General features: G+C 32.7%; 1 protein-coding gene and 1 pseudogene across 2 annotated transcripts; both read right to left on the reverse strand.

Moving 5' to 3' along the window:
- Nucleotides 1–1,651: 1,651 nt before the first annotated feature.
- LOC146914244 (receptor-like protein EIX2) lies at nucleotides 1,652–5,037 on the reverse strand (annotated as a pseudogene). The gene has a single exon (XR_015014047.1). The product of XR_015014047.1 is annotated as a receptor-like protein EIX2 (transcript).
- Nucleotides 5,038–11,291: 6,254 nt separating this feature from the next.
- MFL1 (Mitochondrial substrate carrier family protein) lies at nucleotides 11,292–12,793 on the reverse strand. The gene has a single exon (XM_085717118.1). It carries the CDS (start codon nucleotides 12,745–12,747, stop codon nucleotides 11,620–11,622), a length of 1,128 nt encoding a protein of 375 aa, XP_085573244.1. The 5' UTR covers nucleotides 12,748–12,793; the 3' UTR covers nucleotides 11,292–11,619.
- Between the last annotated feature and the right edge of the window lie 5,607 nt (nucleotides 12,794–18,400).

The following is an 18,400-nucleotide window of genomic DNA, read 5'->3' on the forward strand; positions in this document are numbered from 1 at the left end:
TCAAAAACTCTAGGCTATGTAATTCAAGAACACAACTAGCACAGATCAATGAAAATGAATGGCACTCATTTTTAGTTTAATTTTGTCCCTAAGACCTTATTAGAAGGGCACCTTGAAATCACAGGCATACCAAGATAAATTCAATGGGTAGCTGGACTATTAAATAGGCAAGCAACAACATATCAACACCCTATTGATAACTTAATATACTTTGACAATTTTCAATGAATTAATTTGGGAAAGCCAAAATTGTGTTACTGCACCAAATCTTCCACAAACACCAATAAGAATAATAACGTCATTATTAAGTAGTTAGTAAATAATAATGATATGAGTGGAATCCATTAACATTATGATCTGTTTAATAATTTAACTTAAGTTATTTTCTTCAACTACATAAAAAGTATTGGAACTTGAGACAGAATCCAAATCAGAACCTGGAATGTCTCTTCCATAGCGGAATTCAAAAAGGGATTAGGAAAAGTAATAGGGAGATTCTATCATGCCGTCACATTTTAACGGATTTAAATCCGTCAACGCTCCCAACCAATCAGAAAGCGGTATTTTTTCAATAAGCCATGTCATCAAACTTAATACATTTTCTTTCTTGCAGAAGTCAAATATCTTTTCTTTTTTAGTTACATATTCAAGTTTCTAAAGCAGGTGTATTCAATAAATCTTTTATTATTACATGATCCCTCTCAAAACATTAATATATTACCTCTCAAAACAAAAAAACATTTACAACTTAGCTCCTCATAAATTGTTACAAAATCTAGTTATAGTTTCCAATGTTGGATTTGCAATCACTGACCGGGAGGAAGGTTGTCATTTTCGTGTGGTTGTTGTTACACAACTTGAGTTCGCATCCTTCAACGCATAGTTTCATTTTGAGTGGATCGAGCAAGGTAATGGAACATATTATGAATCTTACAACGTTTTTTTTTTCATTTGGGTTCCTTTATTTTAGATGAAAATTACGGATCTGAATACTTTATTAGTTTTATAGTTTATTAAGGTTTTAGTGCTTAAGTGTGATTAAACCCTATTTGAGTAATAGAAAAACAAAGTGTTTGATACTTTTAACAGATTCGACAGAAATGGAAATTACATCTCGAATACAAACATTATTCAAGAAAGAACTAACAAGCTTCACGGAACAATTATTTTACAACAGAATATTTTCCCTTCTAGTCCAGCAACTCTTAATGCTTGCTACTACGGATGCTGTAAACTGCAAAATTTACATTGTGCAATACAAACATTAATTTAATGGTGATCAAGAAACAAATTAGAGTGATCAAATGTTGGTGATCAAATAAATTTAATTAAAAATATTCCCAACCAAATAATTAACGGATTTAATTTGGTTATGTTGACAATGTAAAACATTTTTACACATGCATCTAATTATATCATGTCATGTAGATATTTTAAGAACTAACCTATAAAAATGACATTTTAGAGTGATTTGATTGGACGCATGTCTAAAAAGGTTTTACATCGTAACTACATACAAATTAGTCTCCTAATTAATTATTGGAGTACTAAATATATATAGTTGTAAGGTTTAAAACTTTACTGAGAAATTAAATGACAAAATATAAAAATCGTTAGCACTATGTACCTTCTACTGTTGAGCCACATTTGGAACCTTGTCACATTGACTGCCACCAATACATATATATAGTCTATCAACTTGTTCAAGAACCTTATATAAGCAATTCTCCAAGGTCTCCAAAGTAGTATTGGCCCTAATAATCCCCAAAAACCTGTGAAATAGCCTAGCCCCAAGCACATGTAAAATCCTTCATGGAAAACTGAATTGTCATCTTCACCATGAATTTCTGACCCTTGAGGATTTACTGCTGTCGCGTCTTCAGGACATTTTTTTTCAAGTGGTTCACCACAAAGATCAAGATTTCCTTCAAAACCTGAGGGATCTAAGGTTTGCAATTGTCTGCCAAAAGGGATTCTTCCAGAGAGAGAGTTGTTTGACAAGTCTAAAATTTCCAGCCGGTCGATGTTGGAAAGAGTGGAAGGAATTTTACCAAAGAAATGGTTTCTTGATAAGTCGAGGAAATCAAGTGAAACTAAATTTCCAATTTCAGATGGGATTTCTCCGCTCAAATTGTTTCTTGATAAATTCAAAGAGACTAATCCAACCAAATATCCAATCTCCTTTGGTATTTCACCTCTTAAGTTATTACTAGAAAGATCAATGCCCTTAAGACGTATCTCTGGATGCTTGAACCCACGTTCCATACCTTTCCAGAATAAAGGTATGTTAAACGTATAATCATTGAAAATTAGACCATAATTGTAAAAGTAGCCTTGACTTGTCGAATATATTTGACTTTCAGTTTCACTAGTATTGATGCTCTTTTCAGACAATGATGTAAAATTCTCTAAGCATGTTGGAATTCCTTCTGATAAGTTATTTCTTGAAAGATCCAAAAGTTGAATCTTCCTTAAATAACAGAGGTCGGTAGGAATGTTTCCGGAGAAATGATTCCCTGTCATGCTCAAGATTATCAATTGCTGCATGTTTTCTCCTATCCATGTTGGAATTGAGCCAGACAACAAATTTTCACCCACATCTAACAACGTTATATTTCTGCAATTCTTCAAAGTGGAAGGCAAGTAACCATTCAAACTATTATTTCTTAAAACCAAAGCTTCCAATTTAACAAGGGTGCCCATGGACTGTGGAATCTTCCCCGATAGTTTATTGTTTCTCAAATCAAGAAACAATAATGTGTTTACAGAATTCCAACAATTAGGAAGCTGCCCCTCTATTTGATTGTTTGATAAATCTAGAGTGACCAAGTTTGTTGTTGGTGCTTTTTTATCACATAAAAAGGAAATCAAATGCGAAAATTTATTTTCTGAGAGCATAAGATATGAAGCTTGTAGCAAAAAGGACGGAACTCCACCCTCAAATTGATTTGAATTCAAAATTACAGCCAATCTTTGAGGAAGCTTATATGGAAAATCTGGAATTGTACCGATTAGATTGTTGTGCGACATATTCATTAATTTCATATGTTGCGAGTTGTTCCAAAACCATTCGGGTACACCATCATTAAGCCCTGTATCAGAAATATCAAGTTTCACTATGGATCTTTGTGTTTGGAGCCAACTTGGAAAGCTTGAACCCAACTTGCAAGATGCCAACTTCAAATATGTTAATTTGAAAGGAGGAACCCAACTAAGGGGAAACTTTAGGGATAATGAGTTGTATGATAAGTATAATTCTTTCAATTTGGAAAAATTGGTTAGATGTAATTCATTGATTTCACCTTCCAAAGAATTACCCTCCAAGTTTAGATACTTCAACTCAGATAGCAAGTTGATGCATTCAGGTAGCGCACCTGTTATTCTATTATGAGATAAATCCAAATGTTTAAATGTGTTTCTATTGCACCCTGAATTTTTGTTGATGAAGCTAGAAATTTCACCACTCAAGTTGTTATTTGATAGGTCTAAAGTATGCAATGTGCACATGTTACTAAAGAAAGATGGAATATCTCCTTTTAAGTTGTTTTCTGAGAGTGAAAGATATTCAAGAGAGTTCATCACTTTCCCAAATCCATCTGGAATGGGACCTTCTAACAAGTTACCATCGAGGTCAAGGCTCTGAAGACAAGTGGTAAAGTTAAAAGCCCATAAAAATATTTCCGATGATCTCAACATATTTGAGTAAAGATCAAGGATGAGAAGGGAAGATGAAGAGTTCACAACTGAAGTAGATGACACAAGAAAACTTTTATCTGTAAGCATGCAATTTGTTAGATAAAGCTCTTGCAATTTGGAGCTAAAACTGCGGCTACCTGGAAATTGGGATGATGAAATATTATTATATGAGAGGTCAAGGATGACAAGAGAAGGAAAGTTTGGATAGTGATGAGATGATAAAACAATATTGTTTTGAGAAAGACGAAGCTCTTGAAGATTAAGACTAATATTTGACAAGAATTGAAATGTTGATGATGTCAACATATTGTCAGAGAAATCAAGGATGGTAAGAGACTTGGAAAAGTTAGAATGAGAATGAAACAAAGACGCGACATCAGTATCTATAAGACCAAAATCAACTAACCTCAACTCTCTTAAGTTTGGAATAAACTTCATGATTGTTTGCAGCAAGTAGTGAAAAAAGACAAACCTACGATATTGTCCTCTCAGAGAAAGACTTGTTAAAGAAGAGAGTGTAGACAACCAGTTTATATTATCATGTGTGAGATCAATATACACATCAAGTTTAAGAGTTTGCAAAACGGGAAGATTCCCTGGTTGAAAAGGGATTGCTCCAGAAAGAGAAGTTCCTTCAAGATCAAGGTACTGCAGTTGTGAGAGATTTCTAAGTTGACAAGGGATTTCTCCAACAATATTTTCGTTATATCTTAGATTGAGATATCGTAAACGTGTAAGATTCCCGAGTTGAGAAGGGATTTCTCCGTTTGTACCATAAAACAGTTCACTTAGATCTAGATATTCAAGCTCTAAAAGTTTTCCAATTTGATATGGAATCCTCCCACCAAGTGCAGAATATGAGAAATTGAGATACTTTAACTTGGTAAGTGAGCCTATTTGTTCTGAAATAGAATTGCCATCAAAGCTATTATAGCTAAGATCCAAATATTCCATATTTTGTAAGACAATCAACGAAGTGAAATCAATTGAACCTACCAAGAATTGTGTATCAGCACCACGAAGATCAAGTTTCTTCACATGACCTGTTTTATTGTTGCACTCAATTCTTTTCCATTTGCAGCAGTCTCCATCTTTGTTATCATCCTTCCATGTAGACAGCATGTAAGAGTCGTCAACGATGCTTTGTTTGAACTTGAGGAGTGCTTGTTTCTCCCTCTCAATGCACTTTGATTCAACACTTTCAATTGTAGTATTTTTGAACTCATGAGTGGATCCTGAGGTAAGCAATAAAAGCAATTGCAATACATAAAATATTTTGAGAATATAATTGCTCATTTTGCTTCTGTTAAATATTTTGTTAAAGCTTTTCTTTTTAGTTGTGAAGTATAAAAACTCATGGGATAGATTTATATAGATTGATTACACGAAGGAGTGGATGTCTCTTTCCCCTGACCAAAAGAGGCACTACCAAAAGAAAAAGGCACTACCAAAAGAAAAAAAAACCAAAAGAAAAGCAAGTTAGAAATTGACTTGTGTGGATGTTAATTCCTACCCTACAAAGCAAGTTAGAAATTATATGTATGACCAACATATAATCAAAATAATTTCTACCCGTAAAGCAAGTTAGAAAATATATGTATGACAAACATAAAATCAAAATAATTTCAACCCGCAAAGCAAGTTAGAAAATCGGACACCAGAGAAAATATAGGTATGATCAACATAAATCATAATCAATTCCTACCCTACAAAGCGAATTAGAAATTATATGTATCCATCATATAATCAAAATAATTTCTACAAGTTAGATAATATATGTATGACAAATATAAAATCCAAATAATTTCAACCCGCAAAGCAAGTTAGAAAATCGGCACCAGAGAAAATATATGTATGATCAACATAAATTATAATCAGTTCCTAGGATGGATATTTGAAATGATTTTTAACAAAAATATTAGAGCACCGCAAATTTTCCCATTTACCCAACTGTATTGGGTCTAATTTAACTAAATTATTTGAATAAGATTAAAATAAATTTAGAAATAATGTTTGAGAACATTTTTATCATAAATTATAGTAAGGAGTTTTTTTTAGGCTAATTATAGTAAATACTCACCCAATTAATTTAAAATACGAATGAGTTTCTATCTAAAGAACTAAGTTTTGAGAATTCAACCATCGGTGACTCAAAACAAATGAAATACCTATTTAAACCATCGGTGGCTATAATTTTTTTCGCTATCCCTTCGTTGTAAATTTTTTCTCGACATATAGCACCATTCGGTAATATATTCCATTTTAACTTCTTAAAAAAAAAATTGAGAATTGTTCTCAAGAATTAGCAAAATTGTATGTTCTCGAGAAATAAATTCCAGACAACTTGCTATATCTAGATTAGAAAAAATGCTTGTCAGAAGCATGGGGTGGAATAGATAGATATAAGATATCTCATAGATGCAATTAATCATGATGGAAAATGATATGGTAATGAACCTCGATTTCTTTTTTTTTTTTGAACAGGAACCTGACATTTTATTCCTCTATATTAGGATGGTTAAACACGGTTGATACAAAAAAAAAAAAAAAAACACTTCCTCTTCACACTTCTTAATATAGAAAGTAAATTTTTCTATATTTGCATCAATATGTATATGATACCAGATATTAATATCATATTTGTTGAATATGAAGGTTTCCAAGAAGTTGGACATTAGCTATGCGTAAAGTCCACATACGTCTAGAATAGAACATTGTTTCATTGACTATGTGATTTTATGCTAGGACTTAATTTTAAAATTGGTATACAACCAAATAATTGTTACTAGAATCCATCTAAAATAACATCATTGATCATAAATGTTGTATCGACAAAAGAAGTACAACACGTTTGAATAATAGGTATACAACCAAATAATTGTTGCTAGAATCCATCTAAAATAACATCATTAATCATAAATGTTGTATTGACAAAAGAAGTACGACACGTTTGAATAATAGGCAAGTGTTGTCTCATTATCCGACCAATGTTTTTTTTTTTTTTATAGTGGCATGCTAATCAAGTAATGAAATAGAGTTCCATGATCTTGACAAATTTTAACATATTCATAATTATTTTATTCTATTTATGTTTAAGAATATTTTATCTCCATTCTCTTTGATAAAATGATTCTAGTATCATATGATCTTATTTAAATGAAGGAACTCTACCTTGATCTTTTTATACTTAGTAGTGTCGGGGACGAAACTATTTTAAGGGGGTAATAATATAACACACCAATATTTTATACATGTCTTTCTAAATAATTTTGGCGCTATTCTTTCGGAAAAAAAAAGTAAAAAAATTGCGATATGTCATTTAGTTGTTGAACAATTTATTCTGTGTGAAATTTTTTAAGAAAATCTTGACATTCCTACTTCGGTTAATTAAAATATACATTGACTCCTCTGTTAATTGTCATAGCAGATTCATCGTCTATAATATCGTACACATATTCAGAGAAAGTTTAATTCGTGATATACAGGTCAAGGGGAGTTGGTATACTTCAGAGAGAAGGAAGTTGGAGGACATTCGAGTAGATCGAAATTCTGTTATGTAATGGAGACACCTTTGGCCTATAACAACATCTTTTGGTGTAAATTATGTAATGTATTATGGCCTAGAACAACTGTATTGTTCCATATAGTTTGTTTATTCCACTGTTTACTAATTCAATTCAGTTTATTTTTTCTCTTATGACATTCCTCAAGTTGAACTCAAATCTGACAACATCACAAATAGAACTTCAAAAGTTTGTAAGAGAATTGTTGAAGGGTTAATTGCCCTGTTATATTCTAATTAGTTTGTTAGTATTCTACTTCTCCATTTCCCTACATATACTTGGCATAAATTGTGATAACATCACTTGATCATCACATTATACTATGGTACAAGTTTTTATAAATTTCAATATCAACAAAAAAGTTTGAGGAATTATGCAGTGATAATAGTATTGTTCAAAATCCCAACCAGCAACAATTAAAAAGACTATTGTATTATTACTGTTTACTCAATTAATTAAAAAAAAACATAATCATATTAAAACGAATGATTACCCATCCAGGTCATATTATCCCTAAAATCAAAACTTATAATCAAGCTTCTACTCTTATTCCCACTAAGCAAGTCTCAAAGGAACACAATTACATAAAATTCAAGATTAAAGTAAGCACTTTCACTAGGTGTTGGGATAAATTCCACCCATGTTCTGTAATCAACAGATTAATTTTCCAGAGTACTACCTCACATGTATGTTACTATCTGATTATGTTAAACTGCATAATAACATAACAATATTATTGGTTGTTAGTTTGTTTATCACAAATAGGTCTTGATTATTAAAAAGATTATTAGTTCAAGTTGTTAGTTTGTTATCATCAAAACATTCCCTTGGGTTTTTCATGAGCGCTCTAGAAAGATTGTTTAAGTCTTTTATAGAAGGTGGCATATGCCCTCAAACTCACATAGGTAGATACATCAAATGCATCTCTATGACCACAACCGAGCACATGACACACCAAAACCCGACATTACGATGCTAGTAACAAGAAACCCAAAGCAAACAACCTGAACCTCTCCGACAGGTAAGGGCAAAAACCAGCAGAAAACTTATTTGTCATTCTACTTCTCCATTTCTATACCAAGACTTGGAATAAAACCACTCTACAAAATGTAAGGAATAATGCAAGGAAGCTATAAGTTTTTAAAAGTTTCAATTTTCTATATCAAGACTTGGCATAAAACCACTCTATAAAATGTAAGGAATAATGCAAGGAAGCTATAAGTTTTTAAAAGTTTCAATTCCAACAATGTTAGAGTTGTTCTCATTCAGAAAATAAAACCAATTTCAAGTCCCAACACCCTCCAATTTCACACTCCCAACAACCAACAACATAAAATAAAGAATAAAAACCTAATTTCGTCTTCCGCGATTTCCTTCGGCCCAATTCATAAGGGACTAAACTAGTCTCTGACATTTTCATAATTTATCCAGTTTAGTCTCTGAATCATCGTAACTAAGTGACTAAGTAGTATTTATAGTTCATAGTTCAGTTACAATATATAATGTTGCAGCCTCAATTCCCTCAAACCTTTCCTAAACTTCAGCATAAGCCATTAGCTATACATCATTTTTGTTTTTGTTTTTTCAGAGGTATCAATAAAATATATCAATGCAAGCACAATTGGTATACCTTTGCAAACCATATATATACTAATATGACCAATCTATGTAAAGGGCTGAGACAAGCTACCAACAAGCATGCAATGCATTATTGTTTGAATTTGAATGGCAATATATATCTATCTATAGAGAAATAAATTAACTATGTCCAACCTAGACTAAACTTCAGCACAAACCTTGCATCATTTTTTGGGTATCAAACTAACCCCAAGAAAAAGAACACAGAAAAGGGTGGTTTCATTTATAGGTTAATCAGAAATCAAAGGTAATGATATGATTCATCCATCTCAATTAAGAAAAGGTTGTAGAGATACTAATAAGCATCTAATATGTTAGATGTTTGAACATTCAGACAAAAAGCAATACCTATGTACAAATAGATAAACATGATTCAATTATACAATTCTTAGAAATAGATTAACATTGTGGTTGTGGTAACTATGCCTAAGCCCGGCATCATTTTGATCTTTTGAGGTATCAATATTTCATTGCAATAACAAAAAGGAGAATACTTAGACAGCCTTAGACACTGTTCATTCTGTTCCTAACGTAAATAATATGAAACAGTGTCATTTAGGCGAAATCAAAATGCATCGGTCGGCAATTGTTTTTGGTAGTTTCTCTGAAGATTAGTGAAGAACCAGATGCACAATGCCTAAGGTACTGTAGCTAAGTTTTTTCCTAACAAAAATACAACAGGGTCACAAGAAAAGGAGGGAACTCACTTCACTACAGTAAGGTTAAACACGCATTCATGTAATCACACGTTCGCCCTGCCTAATCTTAATCACATTACTTGTATTTCAATTTTGCAAAACCAATCTAAAACACAGTCAAAATACAGATTGTCTGGTCAAGATTGGATAGTCCATATCTGCATCAACGAGAATGTGCGAATGCAAGTAATTCATTTTACAAAGGGAAAGGTGATTTCAGCTTAGGTATAACACTCTAGTTGCACGTTTTCCATAATATACAATCATGTTATGATTCACCAATTTAACTAACATTTCCAAAGAAAGATCAAGTAACTTAATTACTCATAAAAATTAGGCAATATAGAACCAAATACAATGCCATAAATTCAGAACTGCAATTGGCAATCCATTCAGATACAAAGTATCTAAAATCAACACAATTCATGTCAGATCAAACGATCCATTATATCATAAACTACACAAATCAATTTCATCAACTGTCAAGATCGCAACAAATGAATCTATTTACGATAAAAAAAATCAACAATATTTAGATATTTATATCAAATCAAACGATTCATTATATCAACTGTCAATCCAATTCACCATTCTTCCTTCAAAATCTCCCTAACTGTATCCTTAACCCCTCCGTACAAAGAAAAATTGCATTTATATGATTAAAAAGTCTTACAAAGTAAAGTAACTAAACTCCTCATGAAAATTAAGCAAACTGATACGTAATTTAATTGATGCCTAAAAAATCCAGTGCTTTATAGATCACTGCACGAACAAACTTATACTTAATTCAATTGATCCCTAGAATATTGCTTCTTTTGTGTGAATTTCTTGCAAAACTCAAAGAAAAACAGTTGCATTATAAAATATGAAATTGTTTAGTCTTATCCAAATTAGGGGGAAAGAATTGAGAAACTAATTGAAGTTGTCCAATTATGAAATGAAATTTGGTTTTGTGGAGATGGATTTCTGTGAATCAAATGGTAATTCTGCAAGCAGAAGCAGCAGTGTATACCACAAATGGATATTCCACAAATGGTTCCTACTCAAAAGAAAAAACTACAAAATTATCGATGCAAACTGCTTGTATATCAACTCTGCAAAATCAGTCAAAACACCAAATTAGAAAACAGATGTTCGGTCAATTGATCAAATGGTCCACATATGAAACAACATGAATTTGCAACTGCGAGCAATTCAATGTAAAAAGAGAGGTGATTTCAGCTTAGATATATATGAAGCACGGACACGCCTCGGATTAGGCGTGTCCCGGTGTCGGATACGACGTGTCTGACACAGACACTTGTAATTACACTTAATTATATGATTTTTTTTCAAATTACTACCTATGTCGGCGTGTCAGTGTCCGTGTCGTGTCCGTATCCGTGCTTCATATACAGCACTCTAGTGGCACATTTGCCATAATATACACTCATATTATGATGCACCAATATAACTGAAATTTCCAAAGAAAAATCCACTTATACGATTAAAAAACGTTACAAAAATCAAGTAACTTAATTCCTCATAACAATTAAGGAAGATAGAAACAAATACAATGCTCCAAACTTAGAACTGCAATCAGTGATCCATACGTACACAAAGTATCTAAATCAACACCATCCATGTAAAATTAAGCAATTCCTATCATAAACTACACAACAATTTTCAACCTATCAAATTTCACCAACGGTCAAGGTTACAACAAATGAATCCATTTCCCAAACTTTATAATATAAACTTGCAATCAACAATCCATACAAATAAACAACATCATTCATATCCAGATCAAACAGGTTTATTATATCACAAACTACACAAATCAATATTAAAACTATAGAATCTCATCAACGGTCAAAATCTATGTAGCACTAATACCTCAGATTGAAGGTGTGGCAGGTGTTATTGACATGGTTACATTCAATTATTCCATTTGCTCATATTACTCAGTGTCACGTCCGGTGTCCAAGTATGTTTAAAAGCTTCATAGATCAAAATCGCAACAAATTCGAATCCATTTCCGAAACTCAACTACTACTAGAAACAACAACATCCACATCCTCCAACTGCTTCCTCTTAACATACTCATTCAAAATAGCAACTCTAGCAGTTTCAAACGCAAAATAACCCAACGCCGAAAAACAAGCGCTATGAAGAACCCTAGGACCCATTCCTCTAGTCAAACCAACCCATCCTTCTTCCTTCAAAATCTCCCTTACCGTATCCTTAACCCCACCATACATAACCTCCGCAACCTTCCCAACCGCCTCATTCCTCGCCTGCGTCATCAGCCTTGTCTTCACAACATCCAACGGCGTAGTTATGGAAGCCGATATCGCCCCCGCCAACGCCCCACAAATCACACTCTGCACCGGCTCCAAACAATCCTTATTCGTATGCTTCATAAACGCTAATTTCAAATACTCAAACGACGAATAACTTATAACCCCAGCAGGCAAATTCCTCAACAATGTAGCTGAATACCCTCTATACAAACCCAAAACACCTTCATTCTGCAAAATCTTAATCAAAACTTCGTACGATCTCCCCTTCGCACCCGTCTGCATCCGCTGCGTTATCAATTCCTTCGGAACCATAATCGCAGACGACAAAACATTCCCCAACGCCCCCGAAATCGGAGGAATCAAAAACTTGGGACAACAATTTTGTTTTGACAAAAATGACTTACCAAACTCACAGCTACCAAAGTAAACAGCCGAGGAAGCCGTCGAACCGACAACAACGGCTGAAAACCCACTGTAGAAGCCGAGAATGCCGTTATTGGCGAAGGTTTTGGAAACTGCGTCAAGGGCATTTTTGTAAATTTGTGAAGCGCCTTTGGTTTGCATTTTGGTTTTGATTGTGTCGAGTGGGTGAAGACAGGCGTAGGTGAAGGCGCCGGCGATTCCGCCGGCACCTGCGCCGATGAATGCGCGTTCGAAGACGGTTAGGGTTTTGAAAAGGGGTTTGGTTGGACCGGGGTGGTTGAACCGGGTTGAGTCGGAGATTGAAGCGAAGGGGTTTGAGTTTGAAAAAGATGATGTTGTTTGATTCCATTTCATTCCATTGAGATTGAAATGGAATGAGAGATGGTTTGGTTTTGGAGATGGAAGTGTAAGAGAGGATGAGATGTTGGAATCCATGGAAGAAGACATAACAATGTGTGAGTGGAATCAAACAACATCATCTTTTTCATTTTTTTGTCCTATTATTATTATTTATTTTTTTTGCAAACCTTTTTTTAAATGAATTTATAATTTTAAAGTGAATTTTAAATTGAGATATGTTGTTTTGAAAGGAATTTAAATTGAGAACTTGTAAATATGTTAACACAAAAAGATAAAAATTAATAACATTAGTTTATAGTTTAATCTAAGGTCCTCCTGAGTAGGGTTGGGAATAGGCTAGGTCGGCCTACAGGGGCCTACGGCTTGGCCTGTTTAGTAGATAGGCTTAGGCTTATGCTTTTTAGAAAGTCTGTTTGATTAAATAGGTCAGACTTAGGCTTCTAGAAAAGTCTATTAAGCCTAATAGGCCGACCTATTAATACCTATTTATTAAAAAATGTTTTTTATATTAAAATAATTGCATACATTAAAAATATAAACACCTTTTTCTCTATCTATTAGTCTCTTAATAGGCTTTGTTGTTATAGGCTTTTAAGTAGGCTTTAATCTAGTTAAAATTTACTTGTACTGAAATAGGCTTTTAAGTAGGCTTTAAGGCTTGTTTAGCTTATTTAGTAGGCCAAATGACTATTTGATGGCCTTAATGCAGAGTAGGCCTTGAAGTAGGCTTTCAGGCCAGTCCATGCTTTTAAATAGGCTAGGTCAGACCAAGAAAAACGGCCTATGATAGGCCATAGGCCAGGCTTAGGCCTGTAAATTTTTTCGTAGGCCAAGCTCAGATCTATCAAAGCCTGGCCTGGCCTATTCCCACCCTTACTCGTGAGCTTAACTCAAATGGTAGGGACAATGCATAATATATGCAAGGTCCGGAGTTCAACCCCGACCACCACAAAAAAAAAAAAAGTTTAATTTAAGGCATTTCCTATAAAGAAAAAAGTTTAATGTAAGACATGTCTGTCATTAAAATACATATCGTTTTATATAAGAGTTTGAATGTGAATGTTTGTCGTTAAAATACATATCGTTTTATATAAGAGTTTGAATGTGAGTCTAACTACTTCCCTTAAACTCCATTGACTTTTTGGTCCCGAGTTACTGTCTTTATGCGTATGATATTCTCATGTTCTGTAAGGCCTTATGTAATGTAAGTACCTCAAGAAACTTTTTAAATAATATGGACAATAATCGGGGCAAATATATTATTAATATAAACAATAGTAAGTTTTACACAGTATACCATAGGCAATTACACTTCTAAAAATAGCGGATAGCTGATAAGCTAGCTGATAGCTTTTAGCTGATAGCTGATGACTGATGACTGATAAGCTAGTTGAAGTGTTTGGTAAAATTAGCTGATAGATTTTGCTTTGAATAATAAGGGTAAATATGGAAGAAAAAATGAGAAGCTAAAAGCTATAAGCACAAACGCTACTTGAAGTAGCTTCTGAAAAATAGCTTATAAGCTCCTGAAATAAGTTATAAGCTCGTTGTAAAAAAGCGTTACCAAACAGAGCTAAAGTGTTACCAAACAGAGTTTTTTTTGTCAAATGAGCTTATAAGCTAAAAGTTAAGAGCTAAAAGCTCTTTTTTTGGGTTTACCAAACAGAGCCTAAAGCTTACTAAAATGCTTCAAAACTTTGTTGGTAACGTTAATCAGTCAAAAAATATGCACTGTAGCTTAGAGTGGACTGTGTAAACCAAAGGAGAAAGGAGGTTTAGATTCTAGATTGGTCAACTCAGCCCTCCATTTTACAACTTTGTTGGTCTTTAGTAACTTTCGAAAAGCAATGAGTTCAAAAAATGTGCAAGGACACATATCTAAAGTATGGAAAGTCTATCAACTTCAATGTCTGATCTTCAATTTTGTCTGGTATGAAATTGTATCTTAGTTTAATATAGGGTTAATAGGCTTTTACCTCCTGTAATATAGGTGACTTTTGGTTTTGTCCCTTAGGAAATTTTTTTTTAGATTCCGTCCTTGTAAAATTGAGATTCTTCAGTTTTGCGCCTGAGCCAGTTGAGTCAGCAGAATCTCCTACGTGGCACGCGACGTCAGCAGATTCTGCTGACGTGGCGCGCTGACTGTATAATTATTTTTATTTTTTTGTTGGGGTACACGTGGCATTTTTGATTTTTTTTTTAAAAAAAAACTAAAAAGAATATTAAAAAATTCTGGAAAATCGAAAAATTAATAAAAAAATTTAAAAAATTCTGGAAAAATGAAAAATAATAAAAAAATTGAAAAAAAAATCAGAAAATTAATAAAAAATTCCGAAAATATTAAAAAATTCTAGAAAAATGAAAAATTAATAAAAAAATTGAAAAAAAATATTAAAAAATTCTGGAAAATTGAAAAATTAATAAAAATGAAAAAAATTGAAAAAATACGGAAAAATTTAAATTCTGGAAAAACTAATAAAAATAAAAAAAATCTGAAAAAATACGGAAAAAATTTAAAAATTCTGGAAAAATTAATAAAAATAAAAAATGATTAAAAAAATAAAATAATCTAATAAAATGAAAAATAATGAAAAAATTCTGAAAAAATAAAAAAAATTAAAAATTTCTGGAAAAAATAAAATTTCAAAATTTTCTAAAAAAATTAAAATTATGGAAAAATGAAATTTTCGAAATTTTAATGAAATTCTGGAAATTCTCGAAAATAAAAATTCTGGAAAATAAATTTTAATGAAATTTTAAATTTTCGAAAATAAAAATGAAATTCTGGAAAAATGAAATTTTAATGAAAAATTTTCGAAATTTTGAAATTTTCATTAGTATTTCTCAAAAATTTCGAAAAAATACAATGAAATAAGGGAAAAAATACACTGAAAAAACCTAAGCTCGACATATATACTAATCAAAATTTCGAAATTTCAAAAAATACGAATGAAAATTTCAAAAATTTCATTTTTTTAAAAATGATTAATCTTTTTTGAAAATTTCGAATTTTTTTTAAATATTTTCCAGATTTTTTTCCAGAATTTTTTCATTATTTATCATTTTATTAGATTATTTTATTTTTTTAATCATTTTTTATTTTTATTAATTTTTCCAGATTTTTTAAATTTTTTTCATTTTTATTAATTTTTCAATTTTCCAGAATTTTTAAATTTTTTTTTAAAAAAAATCAAAAATGCCACGTGTACCCCAATAAAAAAAATAAAAATAATTATACAGTCAGCGTGCCACGTCAGCAGAATCTGCTGACGTCTCGTGCCACGTAGGAGATTCTGCCCACTCAACTGGGTCAGGGGCAAAACTGAAGAATCTCAATTTTACAAGGACGGAATCTAAAAAAAAATTTTCCTAGGGGGCAAAACCAAAAGTCACCTATATTACAGGGGGTAAAAGCCTATTAACCCTTTAATATATGAACACTCCTCCAGTTCTATAGGCAATGAAAATACTTTCAGTTTCTGGACAGATGGATTGCTGGATAAGCCAATTGTTGAAACTCAAGAGATTCCAATGAACTTGCATTGTGGCCTTAACATAAAAGGTGGTTGATTATGTGATATGAACATTCCTAGATATCTGATAAAAAAAATGACGCATTGGCCAAGAAAATTCTCACTGTTACCCTTCCCTTGGATGCTTATTATTGACATTGTTTGGGGAATAACTCGTGCAACAATAGCTATGCAAAATAGAATGCCAACAATAAATAAAGTAACTTTCACAAATAACCAATCCTATAAGAATTCGAGAGCATAGTCTATGTTTTTTTTTTTTTTTTTTTTTTTTTATGTTAAAAACAATCAAATATAACCATTATATGTACAATCGTTATTCCATTTAACACAGCACACTAATCAATAAATATATGAACCTAATCATTTAGGTCCTCATTTGACATATCTTATTCCATTTAACACAGCACACTAATCAATAAATATATGAACCTAATCATTTAGGTCCTCATTTGACATATATATTAATACTCCCTCCGGTCCTTATTATAAGAAAATTTTCAAAAAAAAAATTGGTCCAATTTATAAGAAAATTTCACAACTTTTAGGGTGTATTTATTGTTTAAAAAACTTTTATATCCTTCATTTAATGCTTCTCTTTTTAATATTATTGTGTGTATTTAATGTTTCACAATTTTTTATGAGGGTATATTTGTAAAAATATTCAAAAAGTTTCTTTAATCAATGATTGTATTGGTTTTGATGTTTTTTGATTTTGTTTCTTATAATAAGGACCGGAGGGAGTAGATGGACTATACTAACCACATTTTCTTTTCCAATAAAGAGCTTGTTATAACTTGTAATTCACAATTGGTCATCGCTCCATAGTTTTGTTCTTCAATTACCATAAAGACCTACTCTTCTTGATTCCACAGCAAGGGTCAAAATCCTTTCCATTTATAATTTTTTTCATTTGTTGCAATTTGGAGAGAGATAGAAACAAAAAAATAAGTGGTGGGTTGTAATATCCCGCCTGGCAGTATCGGTGTTTTACCAGTCGATAACGACAGAGGAATTAAAATTATGAAAAGTAAGTTAATGGAAATATTTTATAAGATGTCAGCTTTATACGGGGAAAGTATCAGAGTCGTTTTAAACACGCTTGAGGCAAGGGCATTTTGGTAATTTCACGTGGAAAGGATTTGGGGCAAAATATCTCATTTCCTCTTTGACTCTCTCTAGGTTTTGAATTGGATTTTGCTCTCCCTTCTCTCTTCCTTCTCACGCCTTCTCTTCTCTTCCTCCCCACCAAATCTTCTTCCTCTCCATGGCAAGTGAACTAATATTTCTCCCACATGATCTCTTGTACAATTAGAAGCTTGGTTAAGGATTAATTCCTCTTTTTCCACCTCTCATGAAGTTCAACCCATCTCTCCTCTTTTGAAACAATTCTCCCAAGTTTGTTAGAAGTGAACCAAGCATGGATTGTTAGCAACTTTATAAGCAAGAAGCAACTGAACTCTTCCTTCTCTTTGGTTCTCAAGGGTATGTGATTGTGGAAGCTAGGGTTTGGTTATTGATCAAGAGGCTAGGGTTTTGGGAAGGTGAGGATTGGAGCATGAATTTGAGCATGGTATGGTTTCTTGAAGGTTAAGAATTAAAGAAGAAAAGATTCAAAGTAGGAAGCAAAACTAGGGTTTGATGGCTTGAGCTTGGAGCTTGAAGAATTAGCAAGGTTATGTTTAGGTGGGTTCCATAGCTAGTTTTCCTACCCTTTGGGATCATGTTTTTGACATATTAGTTTATTATGAAAACTATGAAAAGTCTAGGATTTATGTATTGTGATAGTTGCCCATTTTCTTGCCATGCATGCAAAACATGTTTATACTTGCCAAATGAATGTTTTATAAGTTTCCAATGATCAAATATGTTCCAACATACATAGAGACACTTGGTTTGAGGTTTTTGGGTCAAAAATACCATTTTTAAGTGTTCTGGACTGTCCTAACTCGCCACAGCGAGTTATTACTCGCCACGGCGAGTTAGAACTCCGAAAGGGGGGTCTTACTCGCCCCCAACTCGCCACGGCGAGTTACCACTCGCCTCCCCAGCAAATCTACTCGCCTAGGCGAGTAAGACAGTGAGGAATCTCATTGTTTTGCTCGCTTCAGGCAGGCATGGGGATTCGCGAAGCGGTTTTCTCCGTGGTGTCTTTTTACGAATGTAAACCCCTCAAATTAAGGTCCTAAATAATGATCATTGTATGC

Source organism: Medicago sativa, chromosome 6 (assembly GCF_051527215.1).
Source record: "Medicago sativa cultivar Bolivia chromosome 6, Bolivia_mono, whole genome shotgun sequence".
In the NCBI taxonomy this organism is placed as follows: domain Eukaryota; kingdom Viridiplantae; phylum Streptophyta; class Magnoliopsida; order Fabales; family Fabaceae; genus Medicago; species Medicago sativa.

Coding starts and splice junctions, on each gene's coding strand:
- MFL1 (XM_085717118.1), bottom strand. CDS start 12,747: ATGTCTTCTTCCATGGATTCCAACATCTCATCCTCTCTTACACTTCCA.